The sequence below is a fragment of the Pygoscelis adeliae genome, unplaced genomic scaffold (genome assembly GCF_000699105.1).
Source record: "Pygoscelis adeliae isolate BGI_AS28 unplaced genomic scaffold, ASM69910v1 Scaffold1, whole genome shotgun sequence".
NCBI lineage: Eukaryota > Metazoa > Chordata > Aves > Sphenisciformes > Spheniscidae > Pygoscelis > Pygoscelis adeliae.
Window position 1 is genome coordinate 6211836 of NW_008824051.1, and position 20135 is coordinate 6231970.

At 37.7% G+C, this 20135-nt stretch overlaps 1 protein-coding gene across 1 annotated transcript in view; it reads left to right on the top strand.

Annotated features, from left to right (window-relative positions):
• Positions 1 to 20135, top strand: part of RAB3GAP2 (RAB3 GTPase activating protein subunit 2 (non-catalytic)) — a 110512-nt gene that overhangs the window by 65593 nt on the left and 24784 nt on the right. Inside the window, exons 4-16 of the mRNA XM_009333709.1 lie at positions 2881 to 3012; positions 5137 to 5201; positions 8303 to 8426; positions 10004 to 10085; positions 12281 to 12328; positions 12445 to 12520; positions 12654 to 12755; positions 13867 to 13966; positions 16550 to 16648; positions 17493 to 17641; positions 18637 to 18716; positions 18829 to 18918; positions 19724 to 19863. Of these exons, the coding sequence (XP_009331984.1) occupies positions 2881 to 3012; positions 5137 to 5201; positions 8303 to 8426; positions 10004 to 10085; positions 12281 to 12328; positions 12445 to 12520; positions 12654 to 12755; positions 13867 to 13966; positions 16550 to 16648; positions 17493 to 17641; positions 18637 to 18716; positions 18829 to 18918; positions 19724 to 19863 (1287 nt within the window). The remainder of the gene's footprint in view (positions 1 to 2880; positions 3013 to 5136; positions 5202 to 8302; positions 8427 to 10003; positions 10086 to 12280; positions 12329 to 12444; positions 12521 to 12653; positions 12756 to 13866; positions 13967 to 16549; positions 16649 to 17492; positions 17642 to 18636; positions 18717 to 18828; positions 18919 to 19723; positions 19864 to 20135) is intronic.

Consider the following 20135-nt stretch of genomic DNA (forward strand, 5'->3'; position numbering starts at 1 on the left):
TGGTACCTCAAGCGTTGTTTTTGGAGTTAAGTTACAACTGTAAGCCATGGAAATTTGCAGCATTACTTTAGAATTTATGTAGTACCTGGATTATTTTTAACTTAGTTGTCTTTTATTCTGTTGAAAGCAATTGTGACCATCTAAAGGAAGAGAAATTGCGCAAGTGGTTCTTTTTCAGATTAGCGAGCTAACTTAGTTTGAGTGTCACTTTTTTTTTCCATTTATGGATATCTGAAGTGATAAGAGAAAACAAATGTAATATTAATCTCAAAAGGGGCTTCCTAATAATGCTGGCAAAACAACCTAATATATTTGTCAGTCTCCATGTCGGAGAAGCTTTGGAAATAAATGGCCTATGATTACTGAGTAGCAAGATTCTGAACTATTTCTAAAATTCATTGGCCTGAAGAGGAAAGAAACTGCTTCTATTTCTTCACTTGTTATGCAATCCAGAGGTATCAGAATTGTAGTAAATATACATGGAAAAAAAATCTGAAACTCTTGCACTTAATAAGTAATCATTTCTTGCATTATTACTTAATTTTATAAATTCTTAAAGCATGGATGGGAAACAAGCTGGAAGATCATAAGCCCAGCAAACTACACACGTGCAATTAAGTGTCATGGTTTAACCCCGGTAGGCAGCTAATACCGCATAGCCGCTCGTTCACTTCCCCCTACAGTGGGATGGGGAAGAGAATTGGAAAGGTAAAAGTGAGAAAACTTGTGGGTTGAGATAAAGACAGTTTAACAGGTAAAGCAAAAGCTGCATACACAAGCAAAGCAAGACAAGGAATTCATTCCTTACTTCCCATCGGCAGGCAGGTGTTCAGCCACCTCCCGGAAAGCAGGGCTCCATCATGTGTAACAGTTACTTGGGAAGACAAATGCCTGAATGTCACACACACACCCCCCCTTCCTTCTCTCCCCCAGGTTTTATCACTGGGCATGACATCATGTGGTAAGGGATAGCCCTTTGGTCAGTTGGGGTCAGCTGTCCTTTGTCCACTCCCAAGTTCTTGCACATCACCAGCCCACTTGCTGCAAGGCAGTGGAAGAAACAGAAAAGGCTTTGATGCTGTGTAAGCATTTTTCAGCAATAGCTAAAACGTTGGTGTGTTTGTGTCATCACAAATCCAAACACAGCACCATACCAGAAAATTAACTCTATCCCAGCCAAAACCAGTACATTGAGATATGAAACAAATTGATGCATGATTTGGTTTTATTTATCATTTTTATATGTACAATGAGTGTACATAATAGTTTTTTGGCTGATGCAGCTTGATACTTCATGGCCAGTAATCTAAAAACTGTTGAGGACAAATTATTGGCTTGTGTATGAGTTGAAATTTTTCTTATTTACTTTAAAAAAATAGTCTATAAACATAAATGTGCTTGTCTTAAAGCTATATATCAATGTAGGTACGGGTAGTTTGACCTTTGTGGCTTTGGGGGTCCAGTTTTCAACACATGCTCTCCCACTTGGGCAAGCATAAAGTCTTCTAGGCAAGCCATGCCAACTGTGTCCTCTGGTACCTGCTGCATAAAACTGGAACATAGAGGTGAGGGCAGGAGGGAAAGGCTTCTGCTGCCTGCCCCAGGTCATCATGATGCTCTGGAAGGGAGGACACTGGCAGTTTTCTATGCTCCAAGAGAGGTTCTGCGATTTGGGGAGGATATCTTAGACTGAGTAAAAACATCTTTCATATTGAATTTGACCTGTTAAATGCCAATTAGACCTCATTGGTCTAGATCGGTTGCTAAGGTTTCTCTTTCTGTTCTTGTTTTTTTAAACAAAACATGCTTATCAGTAGAAATTATTCTTTTGGGTCTTAAGATTATGATAAATATGCTTGAAACGAATTTTCTTATACATTAGCAGCAATGCTGCAAGTGTGCAGCATTTAAAGCAGCTCTAAGGTTTCAAATGTGCTGATGATGGAGCTTTAATGCTATGTGCTTCAAATTAAAGCGATGTGGTTTTTGTAGACCCAGTAGATGAACTTTTATTTTTGCAGTCTCCCCAGTAAAGCAAAATCTGACATATTGCTGCTGCTTTATCAAAAATAGGGAGAACAGTTTACCAGACATCTACTACTAGTCAGAGATGGAGATGAATAGAAATGTAGATTTGCACAGGGAAGCTTGATTTTTTTTTCCCAACAGTGGACTGGAAAAAATGAATACGTTGCAAGTCAAGAACTGTTTAGGGTGTGTTTACATTTTGGTTACTAGATAATGTCTTTCATTCCACAGTTGCTAGTTCTAATCTGTAATGTTACTAAAGGAAATGGTGGGGTATTTCTTCAAAATCTTCATTGTAGACAGAACTTAGATCCTGTGTCATCTCTCACTTGACTGACACAGTCAGGTACAGGTGGATGGGAAAGTGTCTGCAAGCTGACAGCTTCTGTGGGATGTTTTGTAATTCATTGGCACAGGTGAATAACAGTGTGCTTTGAGTTAAAGTATTACAGGTGTATCCCTCTGTTGCTTCTCTGTCCATTGTTTCAGAGATTAGTTGTCCATTGTTTAATACTCTGCTTCACTAGCCATTGCATAGGTGAAGTGTCTGAATGAAATGGATAAGGAAACAATTTTATTTTTAACTTAATTTCTTTTTTTAAAAAGAATTAATGTATGGGAAGAAGGAAAGAACGCGTGCAGGGGCTTGAGAAATACATGATTAGTGCATGTAGGGGCAGTCTATACAATGTGGAGGCTGGGTATGAAAGAGCAAGCTTGTAAACCCTTGTAAGCTGGAGGACATGCTGGCTTTGCAGAGCGGGTCACAGTTTTGAAAGATCGCTGCAGCTTCATCAGTGGGATGATGCCTCAGCATTACCTCATTTTTCCATCCTTTTTTGATTGATCTAGCTTCATCCGAGGAAGATGACATCAACCATGAAAATGTAGCTATTCACAAAGAGGCAGCAAGAATCCTCACAGTTGAAGTTTTATGTTGGGTGTTTAGTCTCAGAATTGAAGTGGCTGAGGTTTCTTGGAAAGGTTGGTCTGCTCTGTGCTGTAGGGGAAGGCATTGGCCCCGACTGTGTTTCTTGGATATGGTTATGTTTGTCTCTGGACTGTGGCACACTGACAGATTCCTTTCCCCCGCGAATTTTACAGGAAGGAGATTTTATTGCCTTTTGAGATAATAAAATGCAAACAGAAGTAGAATTTTGTTACCTAACTTAAACTAAACATTGAAGTTAGTTACTGCTTTCTTCTTGCAGTTTATATTTCAAAGTATTTGCCATAATTCTCCTTTATATATTTGTACACTGGAAAATTCTCAACCTCAAATACCAGATGAGACCGTGACCCTTGGAAGCTTGTCGCTTATATAGTTATGCCTGAAATAACAGTGCAGTCAGATCTGCATTGATGATGATGCAGTAAAACTGACTCACCCATTTTGTAGATGATACAGACCTTTCAGTTCTAACAAAGGTTATTCGTGGAGTGGGCATTTTGTCTTCTACAGTCTTGTGAAATACCTTCTCAACAGCATTGGTGGAAAGTTTCTTTCTTAAGCTAAAATATTTTTTTAAGTTTTTTTGTCTTCATTGGCTAGACAAAAGTTAAAAATCTGCCTGAGTAGACAATACAGATTTCTGTTTTCTTGTCCTGGATTCTGCCTTGCTTTGTTTGGTGGCAAAGGAACCATAGTTTTTAGACCCAATAAAATTGGAGTGTTTGTGATACAAGCCTTTTTATCCATACTGTGTGACCACCCAAAATGGCAAAATCTTGCTTGTCTAAAACTAAATTCAAACTAATTTGAGAAATGGCTTTTAAACTTCTTCTTAAAGTAAAGGTAGCCATGACATCAGTTAATGAAAAACTTGAAAGAAATCCTTGAAAAGTCTTGAAGTCTCATTGATGTTACTGCTTCAGATTTCACGTTAGTGCTTCTGGATGGAAGTCAGTGCTTGGCTTTTCTACTGAACTACAGGGATGCTTATCGACTTATTGAGGGTCCCGATGATGGTGGTGTTTGAGAATTGTACATCTTTTACTAGTAAATGCCTGTGCATAATTACCTTTCGCATAGGCTTTTACATTCACATCAAATTCTGTATTTTTAGGTTAAAGAATTTCAGATGTTTTCTATATGGCTAATATATTAACTCTTGTAAGACAACTGAAAAGTAAGCCTGTCTCTGTGAATCTCCGTTTTCTCAGGTGTTTGAGGTATTTTGTAAGCTTGTGGTTTCTCTGAGGTTTCTGAATGACATAATTGAAACTGAGCAGTGTCTCGTTAATTCTCCTCTGTGTTGTCTTGCAAAGAGGTGAATAGCAAAGGTCCTTGTCCTCATTTTCCCCTCGGAGGCCACAGCTTCAGCTTTTGCTTTGGCTCCTTTGGGAATGGTGGTGGTGGGATGCGCATTATCCTGCGCTCAGGTGTTTTGTTGTCACAGATGAATTTCCATGTCCTGTTAAAATGAACTTATGTTGCTACTGGTTGATCCTGCAACTGACTTAAACTAACCCAAAATCCATCATTATGGAAAGGAAGATATTTTACTTATAAGAAATAGTATTTCTATACATAAAATTGTGCATATGTGGTTCTTGTGGTGTGTTACAGGTCGTCTTAAGTCAGTAAGATATCTGGGGACAGGGACACAAAGTCCTGAGGGGTTAGAGAGAGCTTGCTGTCCCCTTACTTCCCCTCTGTAGCTGCCTGATATGTACAAGATGGGGCTTCTGTTGAGTAGTAACAATTAGATAAATCAGGCTAAAGCTTAAATTTTGCAGTGAGGCCTTAGGTCTCTGTACTTGCTGGAGAAAGTTTTTGTCAAGTGGACATGTAGGGTTCCCCCCCTTATGCCCTCACTCTTTGCTTCAGCTTGCTGTATAAAACTAGAAATATGTATTGGCTCTCTTGAAATGGCTGTGGAGAAACTGAGAAGAGACAAATCTGGTTGAACAATTTCTTCTAGTAAAGTGCAGAGAGGCCCTGTTGAAGGATCAATGATGTGTTGTACTCACTCATTTAGTATCTGCCATAAACAAAGTTGTTATGCTTTGGCGGGGAAAGGAAAACAACCACCAGCAATCCTTTTTGATTGTATTTTTCATTGCCTATGCTGTATTCATGTGACAAATCTCTTCCACTTAAAGCAGGCAAATCAACAAGCTGGGAAGATGATGGCTGGGGAGCCTGGGATGAAGCAGAATTACAAGAACCTGTAAGTTCATATATATGAGTTTTCCTTGCTAACTTGTCTATTCGAAAAGACTTTTCCACTTGTTTGTGTGTGTGGTGTTTTTTTTTTTTTTCCTCCTATATAGTTATCACCTGGGCAAGAAGGATCTTGACCAGTGTTTTAAATGTGACTGCTTGTTTGTCCCTTGCTCCTGTAATTGTTTCTAAATATTGCTTGGATGTTACCTATTGTGATAATTACTCATATTCTTGTATTCTGTAGGTTTTTTCTCACTAGAGTATATACACATCTTTCTGTGCTGCTGTAGCTGAGGGTATCTTTGTTTTGTCCTATAGCTAGCCAGAGGCAGTAGGGCATGGCAGTGGAGTTACAATAATCTAGCATGAATTAATATAAATCAAAGACTCCTAAATCATGAACCACTGACACAAGCAGCTTTCTAATGATCACGTAGTACTACTTTTATGTTGTGATGTGCGGATGGTATTACAGGAGGGATCAAATTACATATGTAGGATGGGGCAGCACAATTGCTCTTTAAAGGGGGAAAAACATCTGTCTGTCCAACTAGTTCAACTAAGAATAACATGGCTAGTCTATAATTGTTGGTAAGGCTGAGACTTCTAGCTGCCAGCTGACTTGCATAAAATGTTAGGGAAGCTGTCTGTGTAGAAATCCTCTGCACCTGAATGAATCATCTAAACAGAATTGCTTGGTTAATTCCCCATTAGAGAGCTAAGGGGGTAGACTGAGGAATCCAGACCTCACCTTACTAACAAAACTCTTATCTGCTGTCTGTATCTCAGTATGCAGGAAGTATGCCCAAGGAGTTGGGCACTATCCTTGTAACTACTTACTTCAGCAGGGAAACAGATTTTTCAGCTGAGGTGAGAAATGAGCATGGTGTCTCCCAGGGATGAATCACTGATGCTGATGTCAGGGAATAATAAGAGTATAAAAACTTTTAAATAGGATGAGTATTCAGCTCCCCTATAATTGCCATGAAATGAGTGTGTTTCTCAGGCCACATCTTTGTAAGATGTGCTGTAAAGTTTCTAAGTTCCTTAATGAGGAGAACAAATGCTTTCTTTACTACTTATGTTGTAATTTGATAGAGCCAGCAGGTGTTGCTAAATTGAAATTGTCTTCTTTTTCACTCTTTAACATGTCAAAGGTCTTCTGCCAGGTAGTTCACACCCTTCTTGCTAAAGGCCTCCTTTTCCCCTCCTTACTTGTTTTCTTCCAAAGTTGTTAGTGGTTCCAGGTCAAACTCTTCAGAAGGAATGAACTGTGATCCACAGCAAACAGGTTGTTCTGTGTAGAAGCATATAAATATGTGAATCTGTATGTCTGAACACACACCAAAATGAGAGTGCATCAGTGCAGCACGCAGTTGAGAACTATCAGTATAATATAACAATTAATTCCATTTTTAAAATGTTTAACTGTTGGTTGATTTGCATTATAGTTGATGTAAAATGCACCTTTTTTTGGAATTGCTCAAGTCACTTGGACAAGCATCTATTTCATGGAACACAGCAACTTTTAAGAAGGCATTAAAAATTAAGAAAAATTAAAAATTTTCTTTTCTTCAATGAAGTGTCTTTTTATGGAGAACTGATTAGCTATTTTGTAGGGATGGTGATGTTGAAATCCTGTCTTAAATGCTGATTTTAATAATTCTGTCTTTCACCTTTTAAAGTAGTTTCTTTTGACAAGTTCAGTGCTTTTCCTGTTTTAAGTCTTAGGTTATTTTTGTCACTAACATGAGATGGCCATATTTTACGTATTTAGATTTCAAGTTCTTTGCTTATGCATGCAGATAATCCCTAGAGAAGCCTTTCACTTCTGTTTCTTTTTTCCTCAGTTTGAAAATCATTACATTAAAAACTACTAAAAGGATTTTCTTTGGGTTTTGGTTATGTGTTTTTACACATGATATATTTATCTCTGCCATGAGGAGTTAAAGTTGTCATGAGTATCCCAGTGAACTTCGTCACCTCTTTATGAAGTTTTGAAATATGTCAGTGATTAGGGAAAATGTGTTGCTATAGAACTTGGTATCCATTGACAGACAAAAATGATGTGAAAATAGGATGTCGTCTCGCACAAAGCAAGTGATAGTGTGGACAAAGATAGGTAGCTGAATATTTGTACTGTGCTAATGTAGACTTTATGATGGACATACAGGGTATTCTTGTGTGCACAAAGTGACTGTTTTTATGGTACAACCTTATGAAAGGTAATAAATATAACAAATAGTTGATTATGAGTATGATATGTAAATTCTTCTTACAGGTTTTTTTCCGTGCCTGGAGTAGGTGTGTATATTTTCAAGTACATGCAACTTTATTACAACAGAATAAATTGCACAGATCAGAAAATGATCACACTGAAGTTGCTAGGCTTTTTGTTTGCCTAAAGCTGCTTTGAGGTACTAGAGGACGGAGTAGTAGCAGGAGCTACCCATGTTTGTTCTTCAGTGAAATATTTGGCTTGTTGTTCAGAGGAAAAAAAGATGCAATCGTTTTGCTTTTATATGTAATGATGGTGTCTAACTTACTAATCATTAAACCCTTAAAATTTGGTACTTCTTAGTTTGATTTGTTGCTTTGTAAAGTTCCTTGTCGTGGAAAGGCACATGATGATACCCTGTCACATGTTACCATGAGGCTTTAGTGTGAATGCCAGCTTAGTTACTTTCTTCATATGTGCATATATTTACTCAGTGCTGGTCAGTGTATAAGCTTGAATAAATTGTTTATTTTGAGTATGGATTATGATGAGAATAACTAAAGAGATTCTCTCCAGTCTCTAATCAATAATAATAAAACTTTAAGTCTCATTCTTCTAGTGTCCCTTTGGTGAAAGGAGAAGATTTTGAGGAGTAGAGTTAGTGATGACTCCTTCTTTGTGTTCTGTTTTGTAAACATGCAGATAGAATTAGCGCAAGGTTGATGCATTTCTCATGGCTTTTCATGCAAGTTGGAGCTCTAGTGACTTGGTAGGTAATAGTCCATTTGGCGCTGGTATTGAGAGCAAGCCAAAATGTTGTTACAAATCTTGCAAGTGCTTCTGCGTTTTAAAGTTGTTGCATATATTGATTAAAACTTCACCTGTAGGAAGAAGAGGAATCTACTTCCAAGAACCAGAGAAATTACTGGCTTCAGGACTGTGTGTTGTCCTTGTCACCAACAAATGACCTGATGGTAATAGCTAATGAACAGAAAGCAGTCTTTTTAGTGCGTAAGTATACATTCTACTAAGTATATGTACTAGTACATTTAATAGTAATCAGGACAAGATTGTGTCGTCATCCCCCACCCCACCTGCTCACCCCCAAGTCGTACCTTCAGGAATTTTGGAGTGTTTTGTAGTACACATCATGCATTTTCTAGGTATTGCTTGGCAAGTAAGTTGTTTTGTCTTTACTTCTCAGCTATATTTTGATCTGAGAAAACTATTTTATCACAAATAATTAAATTTTAATATATACTGTAACTACCCAGTTGTTTGAGATGCTCAGAGATATTGACATTAATTGTGCTCAATAAGCAAAACAAAACTCTTGTATTAATTTTAGCCATTAAGAAATATTTGACCTTATTTTTCTTTTCCCTTGAAAAAAATGAGCTAACTGAGCCAGTGTCACTTGGAGGAGGGAGTATTGAGGTGGATTGTTTTTTAAGATTTCCACCTTTGATAGAAAATTCTTCTCCATCTTGAAGAATGGGTGGCTTTATATTTTACTCTAAAGTAGGGCTCTCAGAACTCTTTTAAGGCTACCCTTAGTAATATATGAACACTGATCAGCCAGCTGCTGTTTACATATGTGCTGTTGCCTAGGGTGCTGGTGCTATTAACAGCTGCAGTTGGTGGCATGTGAGCATGATGAAGGGAAAGCTTCTGACATGGGGAATATTTTACCATTTTAAAACAAAAACAGGCTCTTGAAGCTCAGAGTTGCCTAATTAGGCAGATTGCATTGAGTTGTCATGCTGCATGTGTCATTCCCTGCAAAGTTGTGTGTTCCAAAACTGATGTAGGTTAGTCACTAATTTTTCACAGAAAATGAAAAGATAGCAATATTCCTCAGAAAGTTCCTATTGGATCAAGAATAAGGAGAAGATTTAGCTCACCTGCTAGAGAACTGCTTCTGCTGAACTGCACAGTGGCAACTTCCCACACAATGGCAGAAGTGTCCCTGTGCCTCAGGTTTTACGTGTCAGACAAAAGGCACACAACACTAATTTTTTAAGTTGTCCATTGGCACCTGGGAGATGATTCAACAATCAAATGTCATCTGTAATAGCACCCCGTGAATAACAAAGTGTAGCATTTTCTAACCTTGATTATGATGGGATGATTAAAAATTGTCAGATTTAATGTAGGATTTGTGTGTCCGTCTTGGGGGGTTAAAATTAAAATTTTCTATTTGTTTAAGCTCATCTTCAGTAATCATCCCAGAAGAAGTTTGCCCTTGCTTAGTACTTTTCTCCTAAGGATTCCTGTTTCAAGAATTCCACCTTTTAAAATTTGATGAAGTAGATATTACTGTATAAACCTTCTTAAACAAAACTAGACATTTCAGAATTTCAGTGGTATGTTGTTCCATGTAAATTTCTAAGCAAACATGGGAGTTCTTTAGAGAAGTCACTGAAAAAATGTAGTGTTATTTTTATGGTCTTCAAGCTTTGTAACTGGTACTTAATCTAAGTGTGGTAGGATGTATCGTACAGAAGAGAAGGATTAGGGATAGAACTACATCTGCGAGAGGCAAGACATTACAGTTTTATAGATGGTGTTTTTGTTCTTAATGGCAGCTAAATGGAAGCAGAGTGACAAGGGAAAAGAGGAAATGCAATATGCCGTTGGCTGGAGTGGCTCTCTGAATGTTGAAGAAGGGTAGGTGTTGAAATGCAACTGTGATTAAAATGTCATTTTCACGTTTAATAATTAGCATATGCTTTTTACTTGTACTTTTTTTTTTTTTGCTTTCATCCAAGTGCACTCAGGGTCTTATGCATTTTAATGTTGAAAACAGGAATGGAGTAACCTGGATGATCAGAAACATTGTCTGCAAAGGTCGCTTCATGCATGGTGTGATAGCTCAGGGAAAGTTCATACAAATTATCAGAGGTACTATGTGTGCAAATCAGTGTACTTGCATATAATGTAGATATTTTAATAGATCTGGGTTATCATGCTTGTTATAAGTTCCTATTCTAGAAAGAAAAAAGTATATGTACCCCTTTTGAAAATCTACTTTTATAATAGAGACGAAATTTTGTTAGGGGATGTTGCAACTGGAAATGTATGAAGTTGTTTTAGAAATACTTCTTTTAATTTTCAAAACCTCAAGCAAATATAAAGTCATCTCTCTGATCAAGAAGTCACTCCAAATTATAAGCAGTGAGCAACATTCATGTGATAGAAAAAGCGTTCATCTTTTGAGATGCAGTGAACTTCATGTATGCTTTTCATTTTTTTTACCTCCATTGTAAATATCCTCTTACGTGTTTCAGTCACTTTTAGAAATGGTTTTGGGCTCCAAGTCATTTAGTGGACTTGGAAAATTTGCTTTGGTCATGCATTTGGTATTTATACAATATTTCTGCTTGGTCTGTCTTCAAATAACCAGACAGATGCTTTCTCGAATCTCCCATATGGAAGAGGATTTTGCATTTTGTTATTAAGTTTGCAGCCTTGAGTTGCTGTCTGCCTTTGAACATGCTCCCTGTTGGCTTCAACCTTCTGTTATGCTGCAGGAGGTGTTGACTTTATCAGACTCTCTCCAATCTGTAAAAATTATAATGCTTTTTTATAAACCTGCTGCTGCCACACATTTAAACTGTTTTATGTGCATCTCAAGTTTTTTTCCCCCCCATGCTACCACTGAAATTACCGTGTCATCTTTTATTAAAAAAAAAAAAAGGAAAAGAAATTCTGTTTGGGGGTTGGTTCCTTACTGCTGTTACAGCCCCAGAGACACTATCATATGGAACAGGTAGCTTTCTTTAGATAGACACAGTTATATTCACTACATCTTGATTTAAGGCTTGCAAGTGTTTCCCGTAGGTGAGGGTTCTATTTCTGTGGAAGTGTAAATATGGCAATTACTGTCAGATTGTCGAAAGACTTGACTTCTTTTTTTGCCCAAAGTTGCCTTCAACTGATAACGTTCTGTGGTGGCTAAGCTTTGCTGTTGGAAGATGAGAAATCAGTGAGATATTTAACATTGCTTTGAAGTTGTAATTGAATTGCAACTCATGTCAGACTTGCATTTAGAAAACTTTTTTTCTGTAATTAGCTAGCCTGGTTATTTAATCACTCCTTGGGGAATGGAGGTGACCTGAAATGCAAATAATCAACAGTACTGCAGGCATTTATGCTTTAAGTGCTGCTTGGGATGTCGTCTTGAGTTTATATGCCTTTTCATAAAACCTCTGTACTGCTTCTGTCTCCCCAGACAGTGTAAAACTTTCTATCGTGGTAACAGTTAAATAACTTTTGTTTTGAGGTATCGAGGCCTGCTCATCTGCTTGCCTTCTGCATGCTTTGCCTGCCATGCATTGAGCATGCTCAGTTATTACATTAACTGGGAAGACCATGTTAGCTCTTCAAATGCTCTCAAATTATAAAGTGGTGAAATGCAATGGATATAAAATCTACCTAATTGCGTAATGTATTTCAAAAATTTATTTTGATAAGTATAGTTCAGTTGTTTTTTAAAATAGTGGTTGTTCTTGGTATATCATTATAGATCAGAAAAAAATTATTTACCTTTAGGTACATGAGCTTTAACTTGAATCTTTACTGAAGAGTACTGGCAGAATATCGGTCTGTGAGTGATGAAGGACAACATTAACAAGGTGTAATAAGCACTCATGCAATCTACTTGGGCACTCTTGAACTTGTAATTGAAAATGTCTTTAAAATGAAAAGGTGTGTTTTGCCTTTTTAGTATGAATTTGATAAATTGTGTGCTGCATTAATATACTGTTAAAATATTAAAATGCTGACTCAATATCTCTTGCGTAGAGCAAAACTTCACAACTGGAGAACAAATATGCTTACTAGTTTTATCTTTCTGTTTCTAGTGAATGTGTGAGTAGTGTATTGTGTATCCCACTGGCAAGTCAGAAGAGGTAAGGATTGGTATTCTTGTGTATATGCATCATCAGTCTTTTTCCATTACTCTTTTGTATGTCTACAGCTTAGAGCAGGATTTGTTTTTAATTTCTAGTATATCTTTGTGAAACAGGAGTTCCACAGGCCGTCCTGACTGGACCTGCATTGTGGTTGGCTTCACGTCTGGCTATGTTCGTTTTTACACTGAGGTATGTTTCTCAGCATGGCAGGCCCACAAGCAAGCTATTGTAATAAACATCTATTTCTTCTGCAGATAGTGCTTTTTGCCTTCCCTAAGAAAAGGGAGAAAAATGTTCATGCTTATTATTCTTTTTCTTCTAGAGTGGAGTACTGCTTCTTGCACAGCTTTTAAATGAAGATCCTGTCCTACAGCTTAAGTGCAGAACCTATGAAATTCCCAGGCATCCTGGTGTCACAGAACAGGTTTTGTCAGATTATTTCAAAAGCGAAGTGGCAGTGTTATGGGGTATGGAAGGTAGTCTTCTCTGTGAATCCTCTGTGTCCTTTACCAGTTTTTGATGGGTGGACAATTCCTTAGAACAAGAGACTCTGGATTTCTTGTTCTAGAAGTATTCATGCCTGTATAGTTTGAGGATTCAGAGTTTCTTTTTATTTTTTTGAGTATTTAGTTAGCTCTATGCATTTGTTCTCTTTTTCTCTGTGGTAACCTTGCAAAGGAAGGCTTCATTCATTTCCTGTTTATTCATTAACGTGCACAAAATACAATAATGTATGGATGAAAGGAGAAAATGCAACTTGGCAGGTGCCAAGAGCTATACGTACTCTTTCATAAGAACTTATCTTAATTATTTCACAGAGAAGATAGCTGAAAATTAAAACAATCTTTATAGGAGATAGTGCTAGGAACCTGCATGCCATTATGAGTATTTCCTGCAGAGAAGGCTCTTGTAGAGCTCAAGCTATTTAGCAGAAAAGCCAGCTTTCTTTGCTCTTGGCTGAGTTGGCATGCTTTATGCAGAAAACTAATGAAGTTACAGAAATTTCCAAGTTTGCTTTATACAAATGCTCATGTGATTTAGCATGACATTTTGGGATCAGTTTTGAAATACAGAAGCATTAAGGCATTTGAGTCTTGAATTTATATCATCAAATTAGCATTTATGTGCCCAAGTGGTAATTCAGGCGCTAATCCAGTTTCAGAATTTGGCTCATAAAACCTTGATACTTGCATTCTAGATAAACCTGCTTTTCAGTGGCCTTCGCAAGCTGCTGTAACTTTTGTGTTTTCTCTGTAAGCCATAAAATATATTAAGCAAACATAAATGCCATTGAAAGAAGACAAAAATATAAAATTATGTGCCTAAATAACTTATTCATATATTGGATGGTCTAACACTGGATTTCTGTAGTTTTGCCTTATTCTGTTGCCTGGGGCTTGTTAGATATTAACTCTCTGTATGTAATCCTCATCTTCGTGTAGTTAATAGTATAAAAAGCCAGAAAAGAAGCTGTTACAACAGTAACAGTGGTTTGGTTTTTTTTTTTGTCTCCCTTCTCTCATTTTCTTCCACAGAATGAAGAACTAAGTATCTTGTACCCAGCAGCAATTGTGACAATTGATGGTTTCAGTCTCTTTCAGTCCCTTCGTGCATGTCGCAATCAGGTAGCAAGAGGTACGTTTGAGAGGAAATGTTTATTTCTGACTCTGTTAATAGTACTTTACATGAAATTTACTTACGTTTGTTAAATATCAAATCAAGGTGAAATTTGGATCTTCCTTGCTTGTCCGTCAATATATAGGCATCTACTGCATACAAGGAAATTTCTTCCTCTATAGAAAATGTTCTCGGAGCACACGTTGTCCGAGTAGCATTGTCTTGTACGTTCTCACCACAATACTGTATACTGGTTTTGGCTGGGATAGAGTTAATTTTCTTCATAGTAGCTGGTATGGTGGTGTGTTTTGGATTTGTGATGAAAACAGTGTTGATAACACACTGATGTTTTAGCTGTTGCTGAACAGTGCTTACACAGTGTCAAGGTCTCTTTTTTGTTTCTCACTGTCCCGCCAGTGAGCAGGCTGGGGGGGCAGAAGAAATTGGGAGGGGACACAGCTGGGACAGCTGACCCCAACTGACCAAAGGGCTATCCCGTACCATATAATGTCGTGCCCAGCAATAAAAGCTAGTGGGGAAGAAAGCAGAAGGGGGGAATGTTCAGAGTTATGGTGTTTGACTTCCCGAGTAACTGTCATGCGTGATGGAGCCCTGCTTTCCTGGAAACGGCTAAACACCTCCCTGCTGATCAGAGGTGGTGAATGAATTCATTATTTTGCTTTGATTGCACGTGGAGCTTTTGCTTTACCTGTTAAACTGTCTTTTTCTCAGCCTACAAGTTTTCTCACTTTTACTCTTTCAATTCTCTCCCCATCTCACTAGGAGGGAGGGAGTGAGCTGCTGTATGGTGCTTAGGTGCCCACTGGGGTTAACCCACAGCATGCTGCTAAGGTGCTTCTTAGCACGTCAGGATGCTGGTTTCACTGTCAGTGAAATGCTTTTCTTCTCCATTAGGACTTTGTGGGAAGGGATAATGCTGTGATGCTGACATCGATAGTGGTCACTGCTCTTTGTGTTAATGCCTGAGAGCTTTTGATACTTTGTTTGATTGTGCAGCCTTTGATCCTGTTCCTTTAGTATAGTGCCTGTTTATACTCTAATTTGGAAACAGAGTCACTTTCCTGGGGTGAGAGGAGGACCACATAACAGTATTGTGTGGTAGATTGCAGAAGTATGGGGCTCTTACAATTCTGCAAGATAAAACGTTAAACAGGTGCTGTTGCTGAATTGTTCTCCCGAATTTCCTGATGGTTGTTCTCATTGAACTTCAGATTTGTTAGATTCTTGTTTCCTCTACAGCAGGCCACATCAGCAGACAATCATGAGGCTGGGTGTAGGTGGGAAGCACAATGGATCTGCCAGCATGACAGCATTAGGAACTGTTGGGACAGCAGCACCCTTAAACTAGGGCTTGAATCTTACATAGAAGGGATGAGTGGTAAAGAACTGGGAAATGCTACTCTGGTGAGACAGCTCTTCTCTGAATCATATGGGGATGGCCAATAGGAATGGATTGCTCACTCCTTCTTCCAGTTCAGGATGAAGTGGCATGAAATGAAGGTAGATGATAGTAAATTCAAAATAAAAAGTGGATGGGTGTTTATGCAGTGTGAGGTTAAATTGTGGAATTCTTTGCCTGAGGTTGATGTGGATACTAAAAGCTTGCTTGGGCTCAGAGGCAAACTGACAAATTAGTGGAGAAGAAAGCTGTGGAGGTTTACGGAGTGCTTAGAGCTTACCTCTGGCTGAGAAGGTCTCTTTAGAAGCTGGTTTAGAGGAAGCATCAGATATGTGTCCTTGTTCTGATATTCTTCCCTAGACAGCTGGTTTTAGTAGTGCTCAGATCATGATCTGCTGTGCTGAATGATTCCCTGGGTCTACCTAATAATGTCTATTCTTATCCTCTTAATGAAAAGGTAGCATTTCCATGGAATATAAGAGAAGGCAAAACTCTTGTAAATCAGAACTTTTAAAACTGATATTCTGTGAATCATGCAACAAATAAGAAAGGAGACAGACACTATAATGAGAAATACCCATCTGCTTTCACAACCAGAACATGCTCTACTCTTTCGATGAGAGATCACCATTTGCAGAGGAGCACTTACAGCTAGTTGTAATATCTGCACCCAGAGTGCTATATCTTCTTTCATTCTTGATCATTTATGTTTGTTGTAATAGATATTTTGAAGAGTTTCAGTCATCACTTTAGTTTTACCACTGTTCTTACCTTACACTTACATACCCAGTGAATGTGCTGACTTTGCAAGTACTCTGGCAGGGGAGTTTACACTTAAACATGCCCAGACGACAGAAATAAATCGTACTAGCATTTTAAAATTGTACAGAATATTAAACCATAAATGACTAGTAAAACAAAACTCTCTGCAAGCACAAAATATAGTCGTGATAGAATATCATGTGCAATTTTATTCAGTTAATTTTTTTAGAATGTTTTAATTTCATTAAGGTATGTATTTCAAAAGGCCATTTTAGCTCAGCTGGTGTTTAGATGTATGTTAATTTAAAACTAGGTTATTTTGTGACTTCAGACTGCATCAATTTTTTTCCCCTCTGTTACGGTGTTACTCTGCCTTTTACTCAGTAGGAATTTTTTTGTGTTTTATCAACTTTTGTCAGCTGCAGCATCTGGCAATGAGAATGTTCAGCCTCCACCATTAGCTTATAAAAAATGGGGTTTGCAAGATGTGGATACGATTGTTGACCATGCTAGTATTGGTAAGCATTTCTGTTTAATTTCAAATATTTGGCTTAAATGAAACTGAATGCTTTCGTGCTGTTAAATCTGGGGTGAGAGTACTTAGTGATACTGGCTGGCTAGAAATAAATAGTGGGAGAAGGCTGTTGTCGTGAATGATCTCATTAACCATCGTCAAAAATATATTTTACTTTCTCTTCTAGTCTGAGCCTCCCCTCTCCACTTGAGGGGAGAAAGGGTGTTACAGCTGTAGCTGTCTTGTCCTCTCTTGTTTGTTAAGAAACAGCCAAGAGAGACTAGATCAGATGCAGTTATTCCCGTTTCTGCCAGGTTAAAGAACTCTCTGGCAGGCAGGTTAAGACTGGTATGGGTCTTTCCTGAGTCTAGCACATAAAGAAACTAGAATTTGAGATTGCTCCTTTCCAAAAAAGACAAACTGACTTCTAGGCTCTCAGACTTTTACTCCTGAGGAATTTGCAGAAGCCTAGGTTCTTGTCAGACAGGCAGATCTGAGGGACAGTAAGCTTCATTTCTTTTCTGCCCTTTTCACAAAAGTATGTAAGAGGTCAGAAGGGGGCTAACAAGGCAGGTGAAGTGAATTTGGTAGATGTGTTTTTCCTGTTGAACTCTGCTGAAGTTTTTTTTTTTTCTTCTAAACAAATCAACTATGCTTTATAATTAACCTAAGTACATGAGGCTATTTCTGCTGTGTTCTTTGGAATTGCTGTGGTTAAAGCTGCTCTCCTCCCTTCCCTCTGAATATTGGCTGGTCAGTCAAGAAGGCAGGAATATAGTTAGACCTTTAGAGCAATTGCATACCTTTGTTCTGAAAGTATAAAACATTCACTTTAATGTTTTTGTTAGGCATCATGACACTGTCTCCTTTTGATCAAATGAAGACTGCCTCCAATATAGGTGGATATAACGCAGCTATAAAAAACAGCCCACCTGCTATGTCTCAGTATGTTACAGTTGGATCCAATCCTTTCACTGGTTTCTTTTTTGCCCTGGAGGTATGTACTACAAAGCTGACTTGCTGAAACTTTGACTAATTAATCCTTCTCTTTTCTGTGTGGGTATTTGTGAAGTATTCCTATGTTCATTTTATGCTGACATTTCCCCCTCTTCTTGATCTTCTAAAACTGGAATGATTTGGAGTAGATGTGATAGTAATGTCTACCACAGGTTCCTGCTAATAAGAAACTTTATTTTTTATCTTAAAATGAATGTGATAGTCAAGTGTTTTGTTTTTTTTTTACTTTTTCAGTTGTTAATTTATTGCCAGTTAAGTAACTTAAGGTTTTTTAAAAAATTAGGTTGCGATTGTGTAAACATGCATCTTATGGATTTTTGGAGGCCTTTGGCCTTTGATCATGTACACCTACGGCCTGAGTATACTGTGGTGATTTCAGATAGTAGAACTACTACTTGTAGAAGAAAACTGCAAATTATGCTTAATGATACCTGTAGTACACTTACGTCTTCTGTTGGAGGAGAAGGATGGTAATGTAGCTGAGTGTCTTGTACATTCAGACCCTACGTGTGTGCTGTCCTTATCAGGATCAAAAGTTGACTGAAAATGCTAGAATCAAAATTTTGATTTTGTACTTGCTTTTCCAATATGTTTATGAAAAAACTGCTTACGTTGATATTTGCAAGGATGCCAAAGCCATACACCAGCTAACTCTCCATGATAAATCATACACAGGGTTTTTTTAACTTCTGTTGCAGACAAACATACTGAGCTACCAGTGACTTGCAGGAGGATTTTGAAATGGTAAAGAGATGTCAGAATGGCTTTTCTGGGGGCAATGAATTAAAATTTTGCAGAGTCTTAAAGCTATGCTTTCTGAGCTGAAAGTCCATAGGAGGCCTGAAAAACTATTCTGCAGTTGAGTTCAGTGTAAGAACTATTTCTTGGCTTTCTAAACACTTTGTTCCTTCATTTCAGGGTGGCTCACAGCTGACTATTTCTTGACTTTCTAAACACTTTATTCCTTTCTTTCAGGGTAGCTCACAGCCGCTGTTGTCTCATGTTGCCTTAGCAGTTGCAAGTAAACTGACTTCAGCATTATTTAATGCTGCCAGGTAATAACATAAAAAAATAAATAAAATTATTTTTGCCTTAGTAGCTACATGATAGTTTGAGGATTTTTAGGACCATTAGTATGATTCTCCTAATGTATTTTTCTATTGCAAGTGGCTGGCTTGGTTGGAAGAGTAAACATGAAGAAGAACCTCCCCAAAAACAGAAACCAAAAGTTGAACCTGCGACCCCATTGGCAGTGAGGTAGGTTTTACATACTGTCTCAATTGCTTTAAATCCCCTGTGTTTTTAGTTGTTTGAATTATTTTGAAAGGTGCATCATTGATGAACGTGTTTATTTTTCTTGACTTGAAGCAGCGATTGTAGTTTGCAGGTCATTTGTTTTAAGCTTTGTTTCATTTCAGTTTATCATTCTGGACAAATCACTCATCTCTTTCACTTCCAGTGTGTGGGTTCATTGTTACTGTAAAAGAACAGTGTGCACAGTTTAATGACAGTTACAAGTACACGAATATCAGTCCTGAAGTTCATCACTGAAGAGCTTCAAGGAAGCCACGTGAAGTGCTTACTGCTTAAGATAGTTTAAAGCCCCTCACAAAAATTAGGAGGTATCCTGTTTCCCTGTTGATTGTGGAGAGAGGAGGATGGGAACAACAGGTTGTAGCCTAATGTTTTCAAGAAAGCTGATAAAAGACTAAACTAATTCCTGATTGTTTTTCCTGATACTTTTTTAAAGTATTCTCAAGACTAGTCGGCAATAAGAGAGGGCTTACAAAGTAACCCACTCCTCTGAGATCCTTGCCTGACAATGCATGACAAGGCAATCGCTTATCCTAGTTTCTGAACTTTGGTTTTCAGTAGGACTTTAACAGACTTACAAGACCTCCCAGTAGACAGCACAAAAACTTTTTTCATGCTTTGCTCTTAATTTTACCCATACCTTTATGTTACCTTAAAAAAACAAACAAACTTAGTCCTTATAAGATACTCTGTTTACTATTTCTGAAGAAAAATTGGTATCTAGTGTTTTTGCTTGACACTTTTTTAGGTTTGGACTTCCAGATTCCCGTCGCCATGGTGAAAGAATATGTCTTTCTCCGTGTAACACTTTGGCAGCAGTAACAGATGATTTTGGAAGGGTTATTTTACTGGATGTTACAAGAGGACTTGCAGTTCGCATGTGGAAAGGTATGATAGTGTATATTAGTATAGCAAATAATATTCTTCAAAATACTGTGGCTTCTTATGTTCAGACTTAGAATTTGAAGTGTTTTTCCATAATTAAGAAAGACTTCAGTATATTGTGTTATTTCAAACAAAATATTAAAGGCAGATGTAATATAAAGTCCATAAGGGTATTGTACCAATCCTTGAAATACTGATATGGCCTACAGTAAAAATCCGGTCTGTGTAGTTTGTATTGTATAGATTTTTTTTTAATTTTTTTTTTTTTCATAGAC